The 21,307-nt window shown below is 42.1% G+C and overlaps 1 protein-coding gene and 2 long non-coding RNA genes across 8 annotated transcripts in view; 2 read left to right on the forward strand and 1 right to left on the reverse strand.

Annotated features, from left to right (window-relative positions):
• Nucleotides 1-21,307, forward strand: part of DPYD (dihydropyrimidine dehydrogenase) — a 495,490-nt gene that overhangs the window by 8,346 nt on the left and 465,837 nt on the right. Inside the window, exon 1 of one of the 6 annotated variants that reach the window (XM_083743289.1) lies at nucleotides 4,857-4,944. The exons of the other annotated variants lie outside the window; for them this stretch is intronic. Coding sequence (XP_083599415.1) covers nucleotides 4,882-4,944 — 63 coding nt within the window. The 5' untranslated portion in view covers nucleotides 4,857-4,881. Of the gene's footprint in view, nucleotides 1-4,856; nucleotides 4,945-21,307 lie in introns of those variants that run through there. 6 annotated transcript variants of the gene reach the window in all.
• Nucleotides 765-12,241, reverse strand: LOC310846711. The gene is made up of 2 exons (XR_014565499.1): nucleotides 12,143-12,241; nucleotides 765-1,052 (listed from the first exon to the last, which is right to left on the reverse strand). It is a non-coding gene; the product is annotated as an uncharacterized lncRNA (long non-coding RNA).
• LOC310846707 lies at nucleotides 7,586-12,782 on the forward strand. Its single transcript, XR_014565495.1, has 3 exons — nucleotides 7,586-7,803; nucleotides 11,721-11,842; nucleotides 12,158-12,782. It is a non-coding gene; the product is annotated as an uncharacterized lncRNA (long non-coding RNA).

Consider the following 21,307-nt stretch of genomic DNA (forward strand, 5'->3'; position numbering starts at 1 on the left):
CTTCTCCAGCACCATAATTCAAAAGCATCAATTCTTCGGCGATCAGCCTTCTTTATGGTCCAGCTCTCACTTCCATACATCACTACTGGGAAAACCATAGCTTTAACTATATGGACCTTTGTTGGCAAGGTGATGTCTCTGCTTTCTAAGATGCTGTCTAGGTTTGTCATTGCTTTTTTTTCCCAGGGACCCAGGATTGTGTTTACTTGAGTTGGTAATCTGTTCATAATTCAGTGCTCTTAACACCCCGAGGTTTACGGCTATGGTAATGTATAACTCCCTTTCATTCCCATTGGGCTAGGAAGCACTTTTGTCTTGCCCTTTGGTGGGGGTGTGCTGTTGGATATATTGTTATTGATTGATTCCACAATTGTTTTGAATGCAAACTTGCTTCCTCTGTAAAGTAAAAATGAAATAAAAAATGTTGCTTTTACAAATGCTGCATTTTTTCTTTCTTTCCAAAGGATGTTTGCAAAGCTGCTTGGGAAGTGTTGTTCTAGGGGCTGGAGAGAGGGGCTGGGAAACACCATAGGCACAGACTTACCGGTACACAGACTTACAAACCATTGATAATCAGCAAGGGGCACACATAGCTAATCAGTGGTACCTACAAATCCCCTTTCATCCAAGCCTCATCTTTACTGGCATCTGGTGTGGGGTGGATGGGCACAGCTTGGCCAAAGATATCGCCCATCCCTATCCATAATTGAGTCTTTTCAAACATGTTCTGGAACTTGGGCGTAATACAAGATGAGTTGGAGCCACATGGTACACATTTGTTTAATGAGTGCTTTGCTAAGCTCATGTTCTTTGACCTGTGACTATTTGGTTGAAGGATCTCTGTGTTAGAACAGACAATTAAGGCTCTCAAAGTAGTGACTTAAACGGCAAATCCTCTTGCGGCTGTGTACACATCACCATTTGCTCTGGCTCCTGTGTGAATCCACCACCGATCCCTGAAGCTGTGTCCACATGAGGTTAGCCAGATCTGTCCCAAAGCTTCTTGAGAAGTCCTGCTGATTCGATGTGTTTTCCCTCAAACCAGCTTCAATCTGATTTGAAAACATAAACTACAGTTAAGGCGAAGTGTGTACGTTTGAGACAGCCATGGTGCATGTGCAGATAAGTTTCACTGAGTTCTGGGGGGTGTTGTAGGGGCGAGGGAAACCAAACGGGTGACACAGATCAGGTAAAGGCATTCCCATCCCATCACTGGTGTGTATGTTGCTGTTTAGTTGTTTAGTCGTGTCTGACTCTTCGTGACCCCATGGACGAGAGCACGTCAGGCACTCCTGTCTTCCACTGCCTCCCGCAGTTTAGTCAAACTCATGCTGGTAGCTTCGAGAACACTATCCAACCATCTCATCCTCTGTCGTCCCCTTCTCCTTGGGCCCTCCATCTTTCCCAACATCAGGGTCTTTTCCAGGGAGTGTTCTCTTCTCATGAGGTGGCCAAAGTATTGGAGCCTCAGCTTCATGATCTGTCCTTCCAGTGAGCACTCAGGGCTGATTTCCTTAATAATGGATAGGTTTGATCTTCTTGCAGTCCATGGGACTCTCAAGAGTCTCCCCCAATACCATAATTCAAAACTGGTGTGTATAGCAAGGTGCAAATATGACTTGAAATGCAGCAGGGGGAAATGACCTTGCTGCGTTTTAAGCCGCTAACGTGTGTCTTGCCTAGGTCAATGACCCATGGATTACACATTTAACCATGCTATCCTACACACATTTACTCAGAAGTAAGGTAAAAGGTAAAGGACCCCTCGATGGTTGAGTCCAGTCAAATGCAACTACAGTATGGAGTTGTGGCGCTTTTCTTGCTTTCAGGTCAAGGAAGCCAGCAGACTGTCCGCAGACAGCTTTCCAGGTCATGTGGCCAGCATAACTAAACCACTTCTGGCATAACAAAACACCGTGATGGAAACCAGAGTGCACGGAAAAAGCCATTTACCTTCCCACTGCAGCAGTACCTATTTATCTACTTGCACTCGCATGCTTTCGAACTGCTAGGTTGGCTGGGACAGAGCAACGGGAGCTCACCCCATTGCGGGGATTTGAAGCGCCAACCTTTCGATTGGCAAGCCCAAGAGGCTCAGTGTTTAGACCACAGCGCCACCCGCTTCTCTCAGAAGTAAGCCCCACTGAGCTCAATAGGACTTGCTTTTAGGTCAGTTCCAAGATTGCAGCCTTAGTTCTGTGCTTCTAGTTGTTTACCTCTGCCCTGGTTTATTTAATAAGGCTCATTTCATAATTTATGGAGTATGACTCTTTAAAATAACATTTTGACCAGATTCTTAAGTTTACCGTGGAATAAAAGGAACATATTAAAAGTCCATTAATAAAATTGTCTGCCTTGACAGCTTTTCTTTTTTTAAAAAACAAAAACAAGAAATGGAACCCCAAACAGAATTAATTCGTTGATTATTTTTAAAGTTGTCACAGCTTCTTGAAAGAGCTATCATAGATAGATAGTTTTAGTATTTCCTCTTTCTTAAAAAAATGTATGAAAAACAATAAGAAACCTAGAATTTCTATTAAAAATGTTTCATTGGCAACCATTTTTCATGTAGGTTACTCCTATCCCCACATTTCTGTTCATCTCAGTTTGGGTGTTCTAGTCTTTTCTGAACTGCTGAACAAATGCAGTGGGCATCAACCTTTAGAAATGAATTGAAAACTTTAAATGATTAAAACCAAACAACCTTTCATTGTACTTTGACATGGTAACTGCAGAAAATAGCTCTGTTGGCTAGATGTCTTTAATATGTTTGTGGTTGTTGTTTTTTTAAGCTCACAAAGATCTATTACCAAGATTTTAGAAACAGCAAATTTCAGCTTGCATGGCTTTTCTTGTATATTTAGTATGCACATCCTTTTGTCTATGACTTCATTTGTTTGATGTTAAAATATGTTGGGTGAGTTTGTTACATTGCCAGCTTTTATCTGTTGCTGCTCCTTGCCTTTTTTATATTAAATTTATGTGTCTGACTCTGGTTTGGCCAGATATATGGATTATGTGTCATTCCCAAGGTAGTTTGGAAAAGATCCTCCAGATTGCTTCAACTTTTTGGCAATTTTTCTCCTGTCCTCCACAGTGACACATTTTCATTAAGTCCTTGATCCAGGATGACCCTGTGGGAGCCTTCTCCTTCATTGTAAGGCAATCTTTCCTGGCTAACAACATAGGGTCTGTTTGTAGCAAGCTTTTTTTTATTACTATTTTAAAGAGCACTTTGATAAGCACTAGGTTCCTGATGAAGCCTATTGTTCCTCCACTCAGAGACCTCGGCTTGGTTGCCAACTCCAGATGTTCCCTTTGCAGTGGAAGGGCTCCCAAGAACAAAACAAATCTGTTTCTGCCTTTATTTCATGGCACTTGGAATATCTCTTTTGTCTGCTACCTTGAAAGAAGGGCAGAATGCAAATGCGATGAATGAAAATTAAAAGAATATCTGTATGGCATATGCATAGAGCTGTCATAAAACTGTTAACTCATATTTTTCTCTGTGAATTGGAAGGGAAGTGCAATAAAATGGGATCCAGAGCTAAGCTTCCATAGGTTTGCTTGTTGAGAGACTCATAGCCTCTTCTCAAGTTTTGTTTCCTAACTTGCAAAATGTGAATATCAGAGGCTGTCTTTTGTAGGATTGTTATGGATGAATAAGATAAGAAAATAAAGTGGGCCATAAAAGCAGTTTTGGGGGGAAATGAAGTTACTTTGCAGTTAAGATTGTTCACATGTAAGGTTGCACGTAGCATCCTGAAAGTTGAGAGAATAGTTTAGGGATGGATTTACAGCACAATGGACAGCAGCCATAGCAAGAATTGAGCATCTGGTACAGGGAAACAAATGACATTATTTTGGCTAATTCCAGTTCAGATTAGCAGAGAGTCCCTGGCACTGCTTAGGAATTTGAAGAAACTAAAATAATATTGTAGGTTTTTTTAATGCTTAGTGTAATTTGTGAGTTTGGGGACACACACACACACACACACACACACACACACGACACACACACACACTGATGCCTGGCTCATTGCTTCCAATGGCATCTGATTGTAAATGAAAACTGCCTCTTCCAGCTTGGAAAACCTTATTTTTAACTTTCATGCCATCTTGGTCGGCCATCTTGATTCAAAATGGAGTATGGCATCCAAGCACAGAAGGAGACTGCTTCATCCTAAATCAGGAACTTTTGTGCCAAGTTAGGCAATGGCATCTTGAGAGGCATACACATTGGCACAGTTGTGACTTGCCATGCCATATTGGGCAACAATCCCTTCAGAACCACCCAGATCAGTGCAGTTTTGACCCGTGATGCCAAATTGGGAAAAGTTCCACCAAGTGGTGGAAGGGTGCAAAGTGGTTCTGCTGCTACCCCGCCAAGTGGGTACTGAAGGGGCTGAGCCAGGGGGGCAATGTAGAAGGCCCTTCTGGAGCTCTTGTCTAAACGGCCTCAGCCCAGTATACCTGAAGAAGCGTCTCCACCCCCATCATTCTCCCCGGACGCTGAGGTCCAGCGCCGAGGGCCTTCTGGTGGTTCCCTCATTGCGAGAAGCAAAGCTACAGGGAACCAGGCAGGGGGCCTTCTCGGTAGTGGCACCTACCCTGTGGAATGCCCTCCCATCAGATGTCAAAGAGATAAACTACCTGACATTCAGAAGACATCTTAAGGCAGCCCTGTTCAGGGAAGTTTTTAATGTGTGACATCTTAGTGTATTTTTGGTCTTTGTGGAAGCCGCCCAGAGTGGCTGGAGAAACCCAGCCAGATGGGCAGGGTACAAATAATAAATTATTATTATTATATATTATTATTGTCTAGGAGTGGCACCTGGAAGATCAGGATTTTGATTCTTGCATTACAGAGGGTTGTACAAGATGATCCTTAGGTGCCTTCCAACTCTACAATCCTGTAAATGCCTTTTTCTTTGGGGGCAAGAGGTGAGATCATGATTGATTTTGTGTTTGTGTATTTGCAGACTAAAAGTGTGGTTTCTGGTTGTCTTTTATCTCTGCTGTGCTTGTGGGTTGGCTGAAGTGTGGTGCTAAAAATAGTTACATTTTCTTAGTTGTACATTCCCTCCCCCAGTTTTTATTTGAGTTAGCTGTTGTTGTTAATTGCTGAGTGGATTGCTTAATGATGTTATTGAAATTAGATACTGTTAATTGACCTATTCAATAGGTTATATAGGTATGTTTTACACTTAAACTTTTGATAAACACTTGGATTGTCAGTGGTGTAATGCATTTTTTTAACAGCTAAATAATTTGTGCTGCTATTGTATTTAGATTCTTGTCATTTGATTTTATGTGAATTGCTTTCAGTACAATCGGTGTGATCCAATATATGTCTACTCATAATTAAGTCCCATTGTTTTCAATTGGACCTACTCCCTGGTAAGTGGGTATAGGATTGCAACCACTGTATTTGTGGAAAATGCAGTGTGTAAGAAATCAAATGACCAGGACTATGACCACACAATCACAATTAATATAAGGAAACTTGATTTTAATTTAAACAAGCAACAAAAATCTGACCTCTTATACCCTTAACTTTACAGTACATTTTTTGCAGCTGTAGCTTGTAATGCTGTCTTGAAGCCGAAAGGAGACTTTAGTTTGTACTATAATGAAGAGATGTGGATTTCTTCATATGTATGAATTAGTCATGCATCATAAGGGTCATATGAATGATCATCAAGGAAGTAAAATTTCCTGTTTTATATGTGTTTATCTGAGTATAGTGTTTCATCCTAAAGAATTGCTTGCCATAGAAACTCTTAATGGGTGGAGACAAAATTAAAATCTTACTTGATTAGAAAGCCACATGGCATATCACATTTTCCTCTGCAGCTCTCGTTTCTGACTTAAGACATTCTTCTTCCCACAACTGCTATCTTCAAAGAACTGACCATGTAATTAGAGGTGGCCTGAATACAATATAAAATTTCCCTGCATTCTATGGCAAATTTTGCCATGCATTAATTTACGCATTAATTAACAAGGCTTCTGAAAGACCAGCAATTTGAAATCTGGTCACTGTAAGATTTTCAAACCAAGAAATAGTGTCCAATATTTCTTTTTTCTTCCACTTGTGCCATGTCTTCTAGATGTAAGCCTGTGGGCGGGAGCTGCCTTATCTTACTGCTTCCCTCAAAGAACTGTTAAGGGTGCTGGGAGTTGTTCAGAGACCCCATTCCCCTCACAGAGTTACAGTTCCTTGAGTGGCTTTAACAGCCAGTCCTTCTTCCTTGGGAACTGTAGCTCTGTTGAGGGTCTCCTAACAACTCTCAACACCCTTAACAAATGATAGTTCCCAGGCGGCAAGCCATGAAGTTTAAAGTAGCATGAAAAAAAAAAAGGGTAAAGGACCCCTGACAGTTAAGTCCAGTCGCAGACGACTCTGGGGTTGCGGTGCTCATCTTGCTTTACAGGCCGAGGGAGCCGGCGTTTGTCCACAGACAGTTTTTCCGGGTCATGTGGCCAGCATGACTAAGCTGCTTCTGGCGCAACAGGACACAGAAACCAGAGCAGTGCACGGAAACGCTGTTTACCCTCCCACCGGAGCGGTACCTATTTATCTACTTGAACTTTTTTGGGGGCATGCTTTCGAACTGCTAGGTTGGCAGGAGCTGGGACTGAGCAACGGGACCTCACCCCATTGCAGGGATTCGAACCACCAACCTTCTGATCAGCAAGCCCAAGAGGCTCTGTGGTTTAGACCACAGCGCCACCCACATAAGTACAGTGGTACCTCGGGTTACATACGCTTCAGGTTACAGACTCTGCTAACCCAGAAATATTGCCTTGGGTTAAGAACTTTGCTTCAGGATGAGAACAGAAATTGTGCTCCAGCGGCGCAGCGGCAGCAGGAGGCCCCATTAGCTAAAGTGGTGCTTCAGGTTAAGAACGGACCTCCAGAACTAAGTAAGTACGTAACCAGAGGTACCACTGTAAGTAGCATTAGAGTGCTTTAAATTTATAGTGCAGACAGATGTGGTCCAAGATTGAAACTGGCTTAGCGTGTGGAGAGCAGGACCCTGTATGGTTGATGGTTACTCCTGTAGACATGGGACCCCCTGAGGCCATGGGGTGTCCATGTGGCATGCAGTTTTCACATGTTACGCTTTTCCCATGTCACTTCTGGCAGCCTCCCTGTGGAGGCTGTGGCGTCTGAATAGGCTGAGAGTCAAACGTGTTTTACCACCACCGTGACATTCAAATAGCCTCCATGTTTGTTGATCGCCCTTGGGGATGGTATTTTATGTAAATAGGACCTTGTTCTTGGGGCCTAGCCATCCTGCATTTCACCGTAGAACATTTCCGCATCTTTACTTAAAGCATCAGGGAGAAAATGAGCAGGTTTTTGTTTGTTTAACCCTTCAGCAGTGGCAGAGTTCAAAACAAAAGCAGCTTTCTCTACCCCCCCTCCCCGTTCGCAGTTGCCTAGCAACCTCCCTCCCCTTTATTAGCATACAGTTTAATTCCTTTTTATTACAGGACTAAGCCACGTTAAGCATTCTTGTTCAGCCCAGTGCAGGTTTTGGCAAGCATTTGACTTGGCAAAAAATGAGAGAGAGAGAGAGAGAGAGAGAGAGAGAGAGAGAGAGAGAGAGGAGAGAAAATATGTGACTGACGCGGGTTGGGGGGAGAGGAAAAAAAAAGGAGAGAAATTGTTTGGCTTTAAAAGGCATCCTCACATGCTGAGCAAATAAAATTGCCCATCGCCCAGCTTTCATTTTTTGCTGTTTTGGGTTGAAACCAGCGAGCAAACTCTTCTATGTCTGTATGTCAGCTGAGGTAATTCCACACAGAACTGGGGCCATGTTCCGGGCACCATGGTTAAAAGTGTTAGTAATAATACAGTGGTACCTCGGGTTAATAACTTAATTTGTTCTGGAGGTCCGTTCTTAACCTGAAACTGTTCTTAACCTGAGGTACCACTTTAGCTAATCACCACCGTGTGATTTCTGTTCTCATCCTGAGGTAAAGTTCTTAACCCGAGGTACTCTTTCTGGGTTAGCGGAATCTGTAACCTGAAGCATCTGTAACCTGAGGTACCACTGTAATTTTTCCACCCTTCACCCTGAGGTCCGAGAACGGGTTGCAACAATTAAAACACAATGAGCCTCTCTTCATAGAAAGGTTAAGAAAGGCTTTCTTGCTGGTCACGAGACTTGTGATTTGCACTTGTCCCTTCCCCCTTCGAGACACTTGCAACTGTATTAGGATTGCCTAGAATTTTATTTTAACTCTGGCTTATCATGGATCTCAACATTAAAGGGAAAGGGCTGTTGGAGGCAGGCTTAGGACCTGCGGCTCTGATGCAAGGAGGAGGTAGACTTCAGAAGAAGAACTGAAGCTGCCTCAGGCACTGCATCTATCAGTTAGTAAGAGAAAAGTAGGCAGAGGAAAGCAAAAATCACATGGAGCTGCCTCAGGCTTTGACTGTACTGGCCAGTTGGTCGGAGATACGTTGAAGGCTGTTTCAATGAGCTGAGGGCTGCCAAGGCTTCATGGGGGCACTCGCTACACTGGGAGCAGGGATAAATGGATCCTAGTCTGGATTATGCAGGTCCAGGATAATTATCTTTTTCCTGTAACTGCAGGCGTGCCTGCTGGAGTCCAGAAAAACGTTCAGGCTCCTTCCCAGTCTGTGTTAGGCAATGTGAATAATGATATATGCTCAGTATACACCCTGACACGCCATCACAATTCTGTAGCTTCTCCTCGCCGTTTTTAAGCCTTTCTAGTGCCGCCTTTACAAAACTCACAAGAATAGTTTGACAATGTGAATGAGTGAATTATTTTCGGCTGGCCATGGAAGCCATACAGAGGCAGGAACTCTTCTGCATCTTCTTGTCTAACACCCAGAGATGCATTGCCTTCTCATGCATGCTGAAGTGTCACAACCAAAGCCAATGCTTACATTGAACTAGTGCAAATGCTACCTTGCTATTTTTTTCTTAACCTCTTGAAAAAACAATTGCCAAAGTTTGTCTATTCTCCTTGTGTTTATTCCAAATTTTAAAATTGGAAGCAGGGTGGGTTTGATTTAAATCGTTTCATTTTTGGAATGATAAATTTTCAGAGTAGTTTTTATAGTTATATCAAAAATTACTGATTTGGATATACTATTAGAAATACATGAACAGATAATTAGGAAATTATTGTGAGGTTTAATAAATTAACCGTTTATATTTGGACAACTTTTCTGCTGTACTTTATCAAAAGGAGAAAAATAATCATTTCCTTAATAACAATTTAATCATTGATTTTTATCCACCCTGATTGGAAGCGTTGTCATAATTGTCATATATTTGTTGCCCCTATTAGATGGGTGCTTAACAGACACCCATGATGTCATGCAACTATGAAATCTGAATGTCCCAGGGCTCTAGAACACTCCTTGCTATTGGCAGCTACTGCTGCTGTCAGAAATAGCAAACTTCATGGCCAGTGATTGCCTGGAAAAAGTAAGTGTGACCATTTATTGCATTAGAACTGATGAGGTCCACTCATTTTTGGCTAGCAAGGACTTGGAACAAGTAACTATTGGATCTTTTTCTTGCAAAGTGTGGTTGTGGGTGCATGGTTGCTGTGCGGTTAATTGAGGAGCAGGTTTCTTCAAATTTTGCATTGGTAGCTAGGACAAAGTGGTTTTTTTCCTTTTTGAGCAGTAGCTCTTGAGCATGGCTCTGGATGCCAGTTTTATGCTGGCAAAAAAGTGGTGCGTAATTTGTTGTGAACAATCCTAAATTGCTTGACACAGCTTCAGAGATCTTGGAAAGGCAGGCTGCTTTATTATTGATATTGCTTTATTATTTTTGTGGAAAGCAGTGATATATATGTTTAAAATAAATTATGCCATGCTCCTGAGGGGGGCAGGAAATTTTTAAAAGCCTGCAAGACTGCTGAAAATATTGTGCTGTTCTTCTGCAGCTGCAGTGTGACTACCTGTTAGAAAATCAATAGCACTGTCTGATTAATAAGAGGAAAGGAGTAGATGATTTTGCTGGCTATGAGAAGATGTGCGTTTTCTCCGGTGCCCGTTGCTGTCAACTTTCTGCCCTTCTGTGCCTGGTTGCAACCCATTCCGGCTGCTCAGACTAGGGCTGGAAGTGATTTTGTAGGAAGATGCCACACTTCAGCTTTGATACGTTCAGTGTAAGCAGGCAACCAAAGAGATGAGGTAAGCAGCTCTTCTGAATGGGTCTCCTGTCTTCCACTGCCTCCCGCAGCTTGGTCAAACTCATGTTTGTAGCTTTGAGAACACTGTCCAACCATCTTGTCCTATGTTGTCACCTTCTCTTTGTGCCCTCAATCTTTCCCAACTTCAGGGTCTTTTCCAAGGAGTCTTCTCTTCTCATGAGGTGGCCAAAGTATTGGAGCCTCAGCTTCAGGATCTGAGCACTCAGGGCTGATTTCCTTAAGAATGGATAGGTTTGATCTTCTTGAAGTCCATGGGACTCTCAAGAGTCTCCTCCAGCACCATGCATGCTTTTGAATTGTCTTAAACCCCACGTACCACATGGCCATGAGTAGTCAAATGCTGTGATCGACAGAAACATCATAGATGTTAATGCAGAGGAGGCAGTGGTAAAGATAATCTGCAGAGAAGAGGGATTTCTGTGATTCAAAGGACAACCCAGCCATAAGCTCATTGGGTGAGTGTCATTAGACATGCCTCTCTCGTCAGTGTCCTCCTTATGCAGCCACTAATCTGTAAATAATGCCAATCAAACTCATAGGATTACTACCCACAATTAGACTTCATCTACAGATAATATATATCATATGCTGGGAATACTTAAGAAAGAACATTATTTTGATTCTAAGTATTACCATAAGTAATGTAATAAATAGAAACCTTTGACTAGATTAGTGGATTATCCACCTGTAAAATAAGCGAGGAGGGGAATCAAGCTCTTTCAAATATAAACCCCCCCCCCCAATTCTTGAAAGGAAAAACTAGTCAGTTTTCTATATCATATTTGTAAATAGGCTTGGATGGTTTTTAATGCAAAAGGAATAGGCCAAGAGATGGGTGAGAGCTGAATTGATGCTAATTAGTGAAATTATTACTTTCTACCATGTAACTCTGAATTCTTTTTGGAAATTCTGTTTTTGTCCTATTTTTCTTTAAAAGGCAGCTAAAGTATGAAGGACTTTTAATTGTGTGTGTGTGTGTGTGTGTGTGTGTGTGTGTGTAAGTGTGTAAAGTATGGCATTCCAGTGTCTGAGAAAAGGGGTGGGGGTCAAATTTCGTCTGGTTTGCATTTTATTACGTGCCCACTTAACTCACACTTTCTGAAACAGTGCACAAACCAAAAACCCAGTTGTCCTTTGAAATCCACTCTTTGAATTTTGTGTTCCAGTGCCCCAACAGCAACAACAACAACAAAGTGGATATATAGAAATATATGTAAATTGGTGTGTGTGTGGAAATGACATACTGATGGATTTATATAAAGCCTCACAAAAATCCACCAGTGTTTTAGTGCCCATTGCTCCAGACACACACACACACACACACACACACACACACACAACTGATGCAGAAATTTAATAGAAACTGAAACTGACAGATTTCCCCATTCTACATTTATCCCCCATCCTGCAACATGGAACCCACGTTTCATTTGTTTAATCTATGTATTCGACGTTCTGTTTATTTTCCTCTGCTTGCTTTCCCTCTACATTTTTCACCTCTTAAGAAAACTTTAACAACCACCCAAATGTTGATGATGCTATCCGTCTTAGGTCAGGATGCTGCTACCTGATGGAAGATGTACGATGTAAGGCATTCTGGCTGCATTGACAGCCCTGCTTTAGAAAGGTTAGCTGCTTCAGAAATGTCAATTTAAATGAATAAATGAACATTTAAATACATTTCAAAAAAGTGTTCATTTCCCCCTGCAGGATCTTGTATGGAAGGTTTTGTTTTTTTAATGCACTTGTTTAAGACGTCCTATTTATAATCCAATAGCCCTCAATTTATGCTAATAAAACTGTTATGCAAACCCCACCATCATGTAGCTAAATTTTCTCTCTCTCTCATGCACACAGTCAGCCCTCATTTGTATTCATAAGGTTTATAGCCTGTAATTGCTGAATATTGGAAAAACAAGGGAATTACCTTTTTGTTCCCCAGAGGCAGGCTCTATGCTTCATCGCTGATCTATGGTGCTTATGACATTTTGAGCAGAATGTGTTCTGAGCTGTCATACAACTTGACGCCAAAGAATTTAAAGATTGCCGTCTTATGGACCTGCAAAGAGAAGAAAATGAAGATCAACTGAAAGTAAAAAAATAAAAAAAAAAATAAATTGGATGCAGCTTCTGCTTTTGTCCCATTGATCGGGACCATTTTTATTTTCCTTTCCTCCTCAGCAGTTTTCTCTGTTGTGATTTGTTCAGTATTCTTATAATGTAATCGCTAACAAATATCTCTGAGTAGGCATATTTGTGTGTTTCGTTTCCCTTTCTTACTTCACTTATTAAAATGGTTGTGGGATTTATATAAGCACTAAGGGAAGCAGCAATGTCTGTTCTTGTAAGAAAAACACCAGGGACTAATTGGATTAGTAGAGTGTCTGGCATCTGGTGGGCGGGGCTTTTGTGTTGTGCTCCGGAATCGGCCCCTCCCTTCGCGTGTTCAATTAAGTTCTGTTAGAGAGGCCAACTGTCATTCTTGCCTCATGAGGTTGTTTCTGTTTCTCTCAGTAGCATGTTATTGTGTTACCATTTTCTTTATTATTAAAGCTTTTCTTGACATAGATGTGAACCGCTTACTTTGCTGAAAGAAAAGAAACTCTGTCAAAGATTGGTGGAATATCCTAAATTGGATGAGTGAGGGGATATTCCCAGTCTAACAGGAGGATTGTTTTAGTCACGCCCACTGTCTACAACAGTTCTACTCTGCATGCCTGGTATCCCCAAAAATATATATAGTAGTACCTTGGTTCTTGAACAGAATGCATTTTGGGAGTCTCTTCGAGTCCCAGAACTGTTAGAAAACCAAGGTGCAGCTTCTGATTGGCTGCAGATGTTCAGCTTGCAAAAATTGTTTGAAAACAAGAATACTCACTTCCAGGTCTCAATCGTTTGGGAGCCGATTTTTCGGGAACCAAGGTGTTTGAGATCCAAGGTACAACTGTACTTCTGTATCAGTGTTATTGAATTTAAAATTGGAGGCATGTTCTATGTTCCAGCCTGAAAAGGATTACTTTTCGGTCCTGAGAGCCATTTGCCTCTTTATGTCTTCATGAATCCCTGATCTGGACATGCCACTTGATTAGAAGGCAAGCCCAGCATTGTTAACTCTGGCAGAGAGATACAATGGGCAGATATCTTTATAGGTGAGATCTTTGGCTCCATGAGAGGTCTTGAGAGTGGCAGCATGAAAACGGGCCTTTTCTGCAGTGACTCTCCGTTGGTGGAATGCTCTCCCCAGAATGGCTCACCTGACACCTTCATTGCACATTTTTAGGCCCCAAGTGAAAATGTTTCTCTATAACCAGGCCTTTGGCTGATGTTCCATGGCCTTTTCATTGTGTTTAAGGGAGTGGGATTATTGTTTTGTTTTGTTCCTGTTTTATGATGTAGTTTCTTTTCCTTTTGTATTTTCATGTTGTGAACTTCCTAGTGATATTCATGAAGGGCTGTATACAAATTTAAACGACAACAACATTTTTTTTATTTATATGTTGCCCATCTGGCTGGGTTGCCCCAGCCACTCTTGGCAGCTTCCAACAAAATATTAAGGACACAACGTTAACCATAAATAACCTCTCTGAATAGGGCTGCCTTCAGAAATAATAACAACATTTTTTGTGGCACATGGTATTAGCGTAAAGGTAAAGGGACCCCTGGCCATTAGGTCCAGTCGTGACCGACTCTGGGGTTGCGGCACTCATCTCTCTTTATTGGCCAAGGGAGCTGGCGTACAGCTTCTGGGTCATGTGGCCAGCATGACTAAGCCACTACTGGCAAACCAGAGCAGTGCACGGAAACGCCGTTTACCTTCCCACCAGAGTGGTACCTATTTATCTACTAGCACTTTGACGTGCTTTCGAACTGCTAGGTTGGCAGGAGCAGGGACTGAGCAACGGGAGCTCACCCTGTCATGGGGATTCGAACCGCCGACCTTCTGATCGGCAAGTCCTAGGCTCTGTGGTTTAACCCACAGCGCCACCCGCGTCCCATGGTATTAGCATAGTTGCCTTATATTCAGTTAACAAGGGGAGAGCATTCCAAATCTCAAAGCGTTCTGTGTATGAATAAGAACTGCGAAAGAGTCTTCTTATATTAGAGTATAGGTCTATCTACTAGTCCAGTATCTATCCTGCTTCCCAAAGCCAGCAAACAGATGGCTTTGGGAAACATGCAAACAAGACTTGAAGGCATCAGGTATTTTCTGCAGTTGCTACCTGGCAACTGGTTTTCCAACTAGAACTCCAAGTTTTGTTTGTGACCTATAAAGTTCAGGTCCCCAATATCTTTCGGAGTGCCTATCTAGACCCTTCTGTCTTCATTTGGGGCCTTTCCCTGGGTTCTTGCTCTGAGAAGTTTTAGGGGGTTGCAAAAGGAAGGATCATTGTAGAATGATCCTTCCTTTGAGTACCGCCTGGCACCATCATTAACATCCTTTCAACCCCAGGTGAAAACCTGCCTCTTCTCCAAGGCATTTGATGGTTTAGGATAATTTTGCTGCCTTCTGGTGGCATGTTTTTTGCTGCCATTTTGCTTGGTTTGGTTTGTAGGTTAACACACTGCTTTTATTGTAATGCATCATACTTTTTCCTGATTTCATGCCATGGTTGTTGTTTTTTTATTTTGCAAGTTGTTTGGAGACTGTCAAATGACCTATAAATTGAATTGTTGCTGCTGCTGTTATTGTCTGCGAAAATCTAGATTCCTTATAGCCGTCATGACTGGTAGTCAATAAGAGATGGATGCTACATTAATTTGTCGGCTCTCCTTTTCAAGCTGTGTGTGTTAGTGGCACTCTTCAGTGCATTTGTGCCAGCTCTTAGAATCCTCCCTCTTAGATGCACTGCCCTGAAGAGTCCTGCTGCTATCACCATCCTGTTGCACCTTTACCTGTTATCTGACAGAGGTGTCTGCCTCTCACCTACTGGCTTTGGCATGCCAGCCACCCTGCTTCTGGGGGGAATGAGCTTAAGTACAGAGAAGCCAGTTAAAATAAAGGAAGTTTAACAAGCTTTAATGAGATCCAAGGGGTGAGGATACATAGAAGGGAAGAAAATGAGTTCAGGTTCTACAGCAATAGACATTAAATAACAGAATGTAAAATGCCCAGCATTGCCCTGACTTAACGTGCTTAACTTGCCTCCGGGTCTGTTATATATTAGAATGGAGTTAAAACTGGCTGTCTTCTCTGGTGACCTTTTTTACCGGTTCAGAGAGTGGGGAGGGTAAGTTTTTGGACCAATGAGAAGCCATGGATTTCTAACCTTGCAAGGGGAGCTTGGTACTCTCATTGCCAAGTTGATGAGGTTTGATTGCAATAACCACATCCTGTGGGAAAGGTTTAGTGGGTGCATAATAAGCTCCTTGCTCTGGCCGTGTTAGTTGTGCCCTCTTCTGCCAACTCAAATGCATCTAAAATGAACACATTTCAGTTGTGCCAAAGACACATTACTTTTTCTGCTTGCCCATGCTTAAATTGTCGGAAGTCCCTTGCCTATAAGTGAGGAACAGCAAAAAATAAGCCAATCTGTTTACATTGCACATCCATGTTCTTTATACTCTTTATATTATGTGTGTGTGTGTGTGTGTGTGTGTGTATACATATACACTTTATATTCTTTATCCATGTTCCTTACTCCCAATCCTTGTTGCCTTTGACTGTGAAAGGCTGTTGGAACTCTAAGAGACTGGAAAGAATGAATGAATGACGTAAAAGCTGGGCTTGAATGTAGCACTCACAGACCAAAAGTGGGCCTGGTCAGCAAGTCCTTCACACTCATTAAGAACCATGCATTTACAAGGCATGCTTGGCTAATTTGCATTGTGGGTATCACTAATAGCTTAGATGTGGCTGATTCTGGCATTCCTGGACAGTAGGGCCCATGGTGGACTTGACTATGACATTTTAAAAGTACCAAGCAGTTTCTAGATGCCTTTGATCAAATAAATGACATAGCCAAAATGGCACTCCTGCTTACACAACTGCCTGCTTCCTAGATCCATAAACTACAAGCCAAACCATACTATGGTATTGACAGAGGGTGCTGCATATGAACTGCAGTGTGGAATAGAATCACATTATGGGCATACATTTAAAGTGCCTTATCCCCCCCCCCCCCAAGAATCCTGGGACCTATATTTTATCCTTCACATAGCTACAATTCGCAGCACCCTTGACAAACTACAGCTTCTGTGATTCTTTGGGGAAAATAATATGCTTTCATTGTACAGTGTACCTGCAACCCTACTCATAGTTCTAGGCTATGGTGAAAAGTTACTCGTTTTATCGTATTTATTGAAAACCATGCAAGTTGGGCATAACAAGCAGGTGGGCAAATGAAACAAGCTTGGGGCAAAATCCAAAGCAGGCAGGAGTGGTTTCTCGACCAGAACTACTGGATTAACTAAATGATGCCATCGCAAAAAAAGGACTTCCCAGTGTTGCTTCCAGTTCCCTGGAAACATCCTCACATTCTATCTCTTGCGCAGGATGCCACCTAGTAGCTGGCTCTTGGGACTGGAAAGCCTGCAGACTGGGTCTTCCACCATTTCTGTGACACCTCTGTGTAATTGTATACATATATGAACTTGCGATGGTGCATGCTGCTGGCATCATAAAGATGATTCAGGCTGATGGCCAGACTTGACAGATTGGTATGGAATGCCAACATAAAGCCAGTTTGCACTTGTCTGGCAGCGCAGCAGCAGTTTGCCGATGTGTCACTTTATGGGGCTCAGAGTGTTAGTCTTAAAATAAAAACTCCCTTCTAAAAAGCTACACTGGTTGGCAAAAAAATAACTTGCTGATTAAACTTAAAAGCAGAAGTAACTTCAGTTCTAACTCATCCTGTGATTGGAATCTGTAGATCATTAACTTTCTGCTGGCTGATGCATGGCCATCTGAGCCCATTTTGGGTTTGAATAAACATTCATAACCTTTTCCAGGACAGGACCTTTAATCTCCTGGCAGTTTGGATATTAGGCAGGTTGAGCTTCTAGGATGTAGCCCAAAGGAAAGTAGTACATATTGATTTTATCGATTCCAACCCTGCTGAAATATTATGTACTTTAAAAAAGAAAATCAAATGCATGGGCAGGATAATCCTCATTTGGCCCTGGAGTGTTTAAAACAATTCTTTGTTGTTTGGGCAGCCTGTGTATGTGGGAGGCTGATCTTAAAAAGTTTGCAGATTCTCCAACAACTGAACAACAACTGAAGCAGAGGCTTGACAACCATATGTCAGGAGTGCTCTGATGGTGTTTCCTGCTTGGCAGGGGGTTGGACTCGATGGCCCTTGTGGTCTCTTCCAACTCTATGATTCTATGAACAGAATGCACTATACTTTCTTTGTATACAAAGTTTGTCTACCAAATGAATATGTATCCCAAATGAAGGTCCCATTCCTGTACTTTTACTCACTGGAGTACTTGCATTTGTTTTTGTATTACACCGAGCTTGAGTTGCAGTTTCTCCTTATTTGCCTTGAATGAGATAACTCTGAGTATTCGAACATTTACATTCAGGTATCCTAATCAAGAAGCAAAATACATGCCCACTTCCTAATGTTCCCATTGCCTACCTTTTCTGGGGTGTGTGTGTTAGAATTTTTCAGCTCCGGCCCATTTTGAGCCGATACGGCTCATCTTGACTTGAACCCAGCAGAGTATACATCCATTGTCCGCAACGAAAGGATGAGGCAGGTATGGTGCTACATTGCTAAAAGCTTTATTCCTAAGCTATGCAGAGAGCATACAAATATACATCTTGTCTCTGTGAGAAGCAGAGAGCAACTCCAACAGAGAACGACAGAACAAAGGAAACAGGAAACCAGTGAACGTCACACCCCGTCTCCCTTTCCCATGGGAAGCCAACAGTAACTGGACTGTGGAATGAAAATATAGTTATGTGACTACCAGCTGCTGCTCAGTGAGGGAAGCAGAAACCAACAGTGTGTGGGGGGGGTGTGTGTGTGTGTCATAGGATTTAGACTTTGGCAATAGAGAACTAGAATTAGTGAATGATGTATTTAAGACTTGTCCAAAATGGGATATTTGGCATTGAGAAGGGACATGGTAAATTACATTTACACAACTTCGGTTCTGTCACATTTTTGTTGTTAAGCTGAGATGAAGAAAGTGAATTGCCACTTAGTCCAGCCAACGTCCTTGGAGAGGCCATCACTTCACCAGCTTTTCCATACACACCTTCACAGATCAGCCAGTCCCAGTCAACTGGCTAGCAGATTTACCCCCTATTACATTGTGGAAATCAATGCTTTCAAATGGTGCAAAAATCTGAACTACAATGTTATCTTTTGGGCTTTGTATGTAATCCTGGCTGTGTATGGAAATGTTAACCCTTATAACAATGAAATGCTTGCTTCCAGATGTTGTAGATTCTATTATAAATTTTCTTACAGATCTCTGAGACAGGTTGGTTTATGTGGCAAAACATGCTTGCATCCCTAGACCATCTCCAAAAAATACCTGGCTGGTTCTGCGCATTCAATTCAGATGTTCAGAATCAGATAGCAGGGGCTCTGCTGAAGGTGGCTACAGCCTAAATAGTTAGAGAAGACCCACTCACCAATATTTTGGTGGAAAATTATTTCTCTGTCCCAGATTGGTAATCGTGAGGTCAGCTATCAAGTCAGTCAAAGAGAAAATTAATTAATTCTGCCTCCATATGATCAAACTTCCCATCCAGATTCATGGAGCACAAAAATAAGATAAATGTTCAGTGAAGCAGAGTGCATAGCCCAAACCTTTCACATTTGATGGGTAATTACACCTACAATTAGACCAATAATTTACTTAAGAGTGAATGTTTATGACGTGTAATATTTTGGAAAAGTCTTAGCTTCCGCTTACTCTTCTCAGCCTTGGTGTGTGGATGTGTTTAACTTTCAAAATTTTGTCCTGCTCTTTCTTTCAGTCTTTGCTGCCACTTGCATGCCGGTCTACAATTTTATAGCAATTCCATGGTCTACTTCAAACTGTGGATGGGCAGTGGTGTGTTTGAATGCTTCCACACATATATATTCCTAATTATTAGCATTCTAGGGGAAGTGGATTCTTCCATTTCTCCTTGCTGTGTTGCATCCATTCAGAGAGTGGGGTTTTTAAGAGTATTCAGATACACACAGTCTGAAGTGGTTCAGTTTCAACAGGACTGCCATGAGAAGATTGTTAATGTTTAGGTACCTTGAGAGCCAGTACCTTGAGAGCCAATGTGGTGTAGTGGTTAAGAGCAGTGGATTCATAATCTGGTGAACCGGGTTCAATTCCCCGCTCCTCCACATGCAGCTGCTGGGTGACCTTGGGCTAGTCACACTTCTCTGAAGTCTCTCAGCCTCACTCACCTTACAGAGTGTTTGTTGTGGGGGAGGAAAGGAAAGGAGAATGTTAGCCGCTTTGAGACTCCTTAGGGTAGTGATAAAGCGGAATATCAAATCCAAACTCTTCTTCTCTTCTTCTTAGGTAGACTCAAGGCATTAAGCAAAGAGGAATATCAGTGCCATCTTTGCCTCCAAAGTGCATTCCATGCCTCTTACTCACTACCTCATATTTGCTGGTGACTCCTCCCAGTCTAAGCTTCAGACACACAAGCCTAGAACTGGGAATCCCATGGTTTCTGCTAAATGGCTAGTGCCAGCTTGAATTACACTGGCTAGTAGGTGAGGGCATCTCCTCACTCTACTTTTGGCACTACGGTTCATTTGTAAAACTCTGCATAATCAGACTGGATTGGGCCAGGCAGAATGGTGTCTTCAAGATGAATGGCTCCTTGCGAAGTGGATTAGAATTTGTAAGTGTGAGCAACTTTTCTCTATCAAATGAGCATAATATTAAGATGCATTGAACTGCTTAATGAAATTAACTGAAAATAAATATTTTGTGGATAATGGATTAGTAATGGTATTAGTTATCATTTAGCAGTATACCGGGAATAAATTACAATGTGTTCAAGCTGCTTTCTTTTGGTAAAGAAGTTAAATTGCATTTTTGAATGTAGGATGTGGAGTTCATCCACTGAGCCGGCCACTGAGAACTCCTGTTCATGCTTTCCTGAGCAAAATTTGTTCTATTAACCCTACTTGATTCCCACCTCCACCATTTTTAATGTGCTGTTCCATAAATCAGATACACTTTATAAAACCAATTATTTATAATGAGCTATGGTGCACTGCCAGATATTATCAGTTCAGTGTCAAACCAAAGAGCTCGGTGGGTTTAGGTCTTGTTTTAAGTACTTTGCGCCTTCAAATTTAGTAAGCTACTTGCAAGGTGATGTTGTGCTTTGTAGTCACATATATTTGCTTGATTGGGGGGACAAGGGTGCACAGGTTGACTCGGTAGTTCCAGGAGGCATCGTTGGTAGTTACTTTTGCATCAGATTCCATGCAGAAGTTGCCAACCTTTTTAGACCTGTGGTCATGTTTGGATTTTCGAGTGAGTGCTGCGGTCACCACTACCTTCACTTCTCTCCATTGGATTAGCATCTCCTCCAGGACAGAAAGAGAGAAAGTGTGGATCAAGGTAGATCTAGCAGAATCAATCTGAGCCTTGAAAGCACATGGAGTTGAAAGAGGAAATGGGAAACAGTATCAATTTTCCAGCGTCCTCTTTCAGTTCAGTGTGCTTTTCAAGTGGGAAGAAGGTAGCCAACCTTATAACTTAGCATTCATGAAGCCCCAGAGCCTCCCTAGTCACTGCTTCCTTGGTCCTGAGGTGCTGAGGGTGGTTACATTGTCCTTCAGTACATAGAGCTGAAAGAGGAAGTTAGAAGAATGACACTTTCCCACTTTCTCTTTCAGCTTTATGTGCTTTTCAAGGCTCAGTGTAATGTTTTTAGTTTTACCCAGATCTCTTGGGAAGGCAAAGTGTGGGTACTTTCTCTTGGGAGTGGGGAAATGAGCAGAGAGGGTAGTACCCATGGCACTCACTCAAAAATCAAATGTGCTCAGTCAATCAATCAATCAATCAATCACTTTATTGTACTAGCCAAAGGCCATGACAGTTAATGTGCCTAATTCTTTCACTTTGCTTAATGGAGTTGCACGGCTTCCCAGATGTCCTGCACAAAATA

This window comes from Podarcis gaigeae (assembly GCF_964106915.1).
Source record: "Podarcis gaigeae genome assembly, chromosome: 6".
Lineage (NCBI taxonomy): Eukaryota > Metazoa > Chordata > Lepidosauria > Squamata > Lacertidae > Podarcis > Podarcis gaigeae.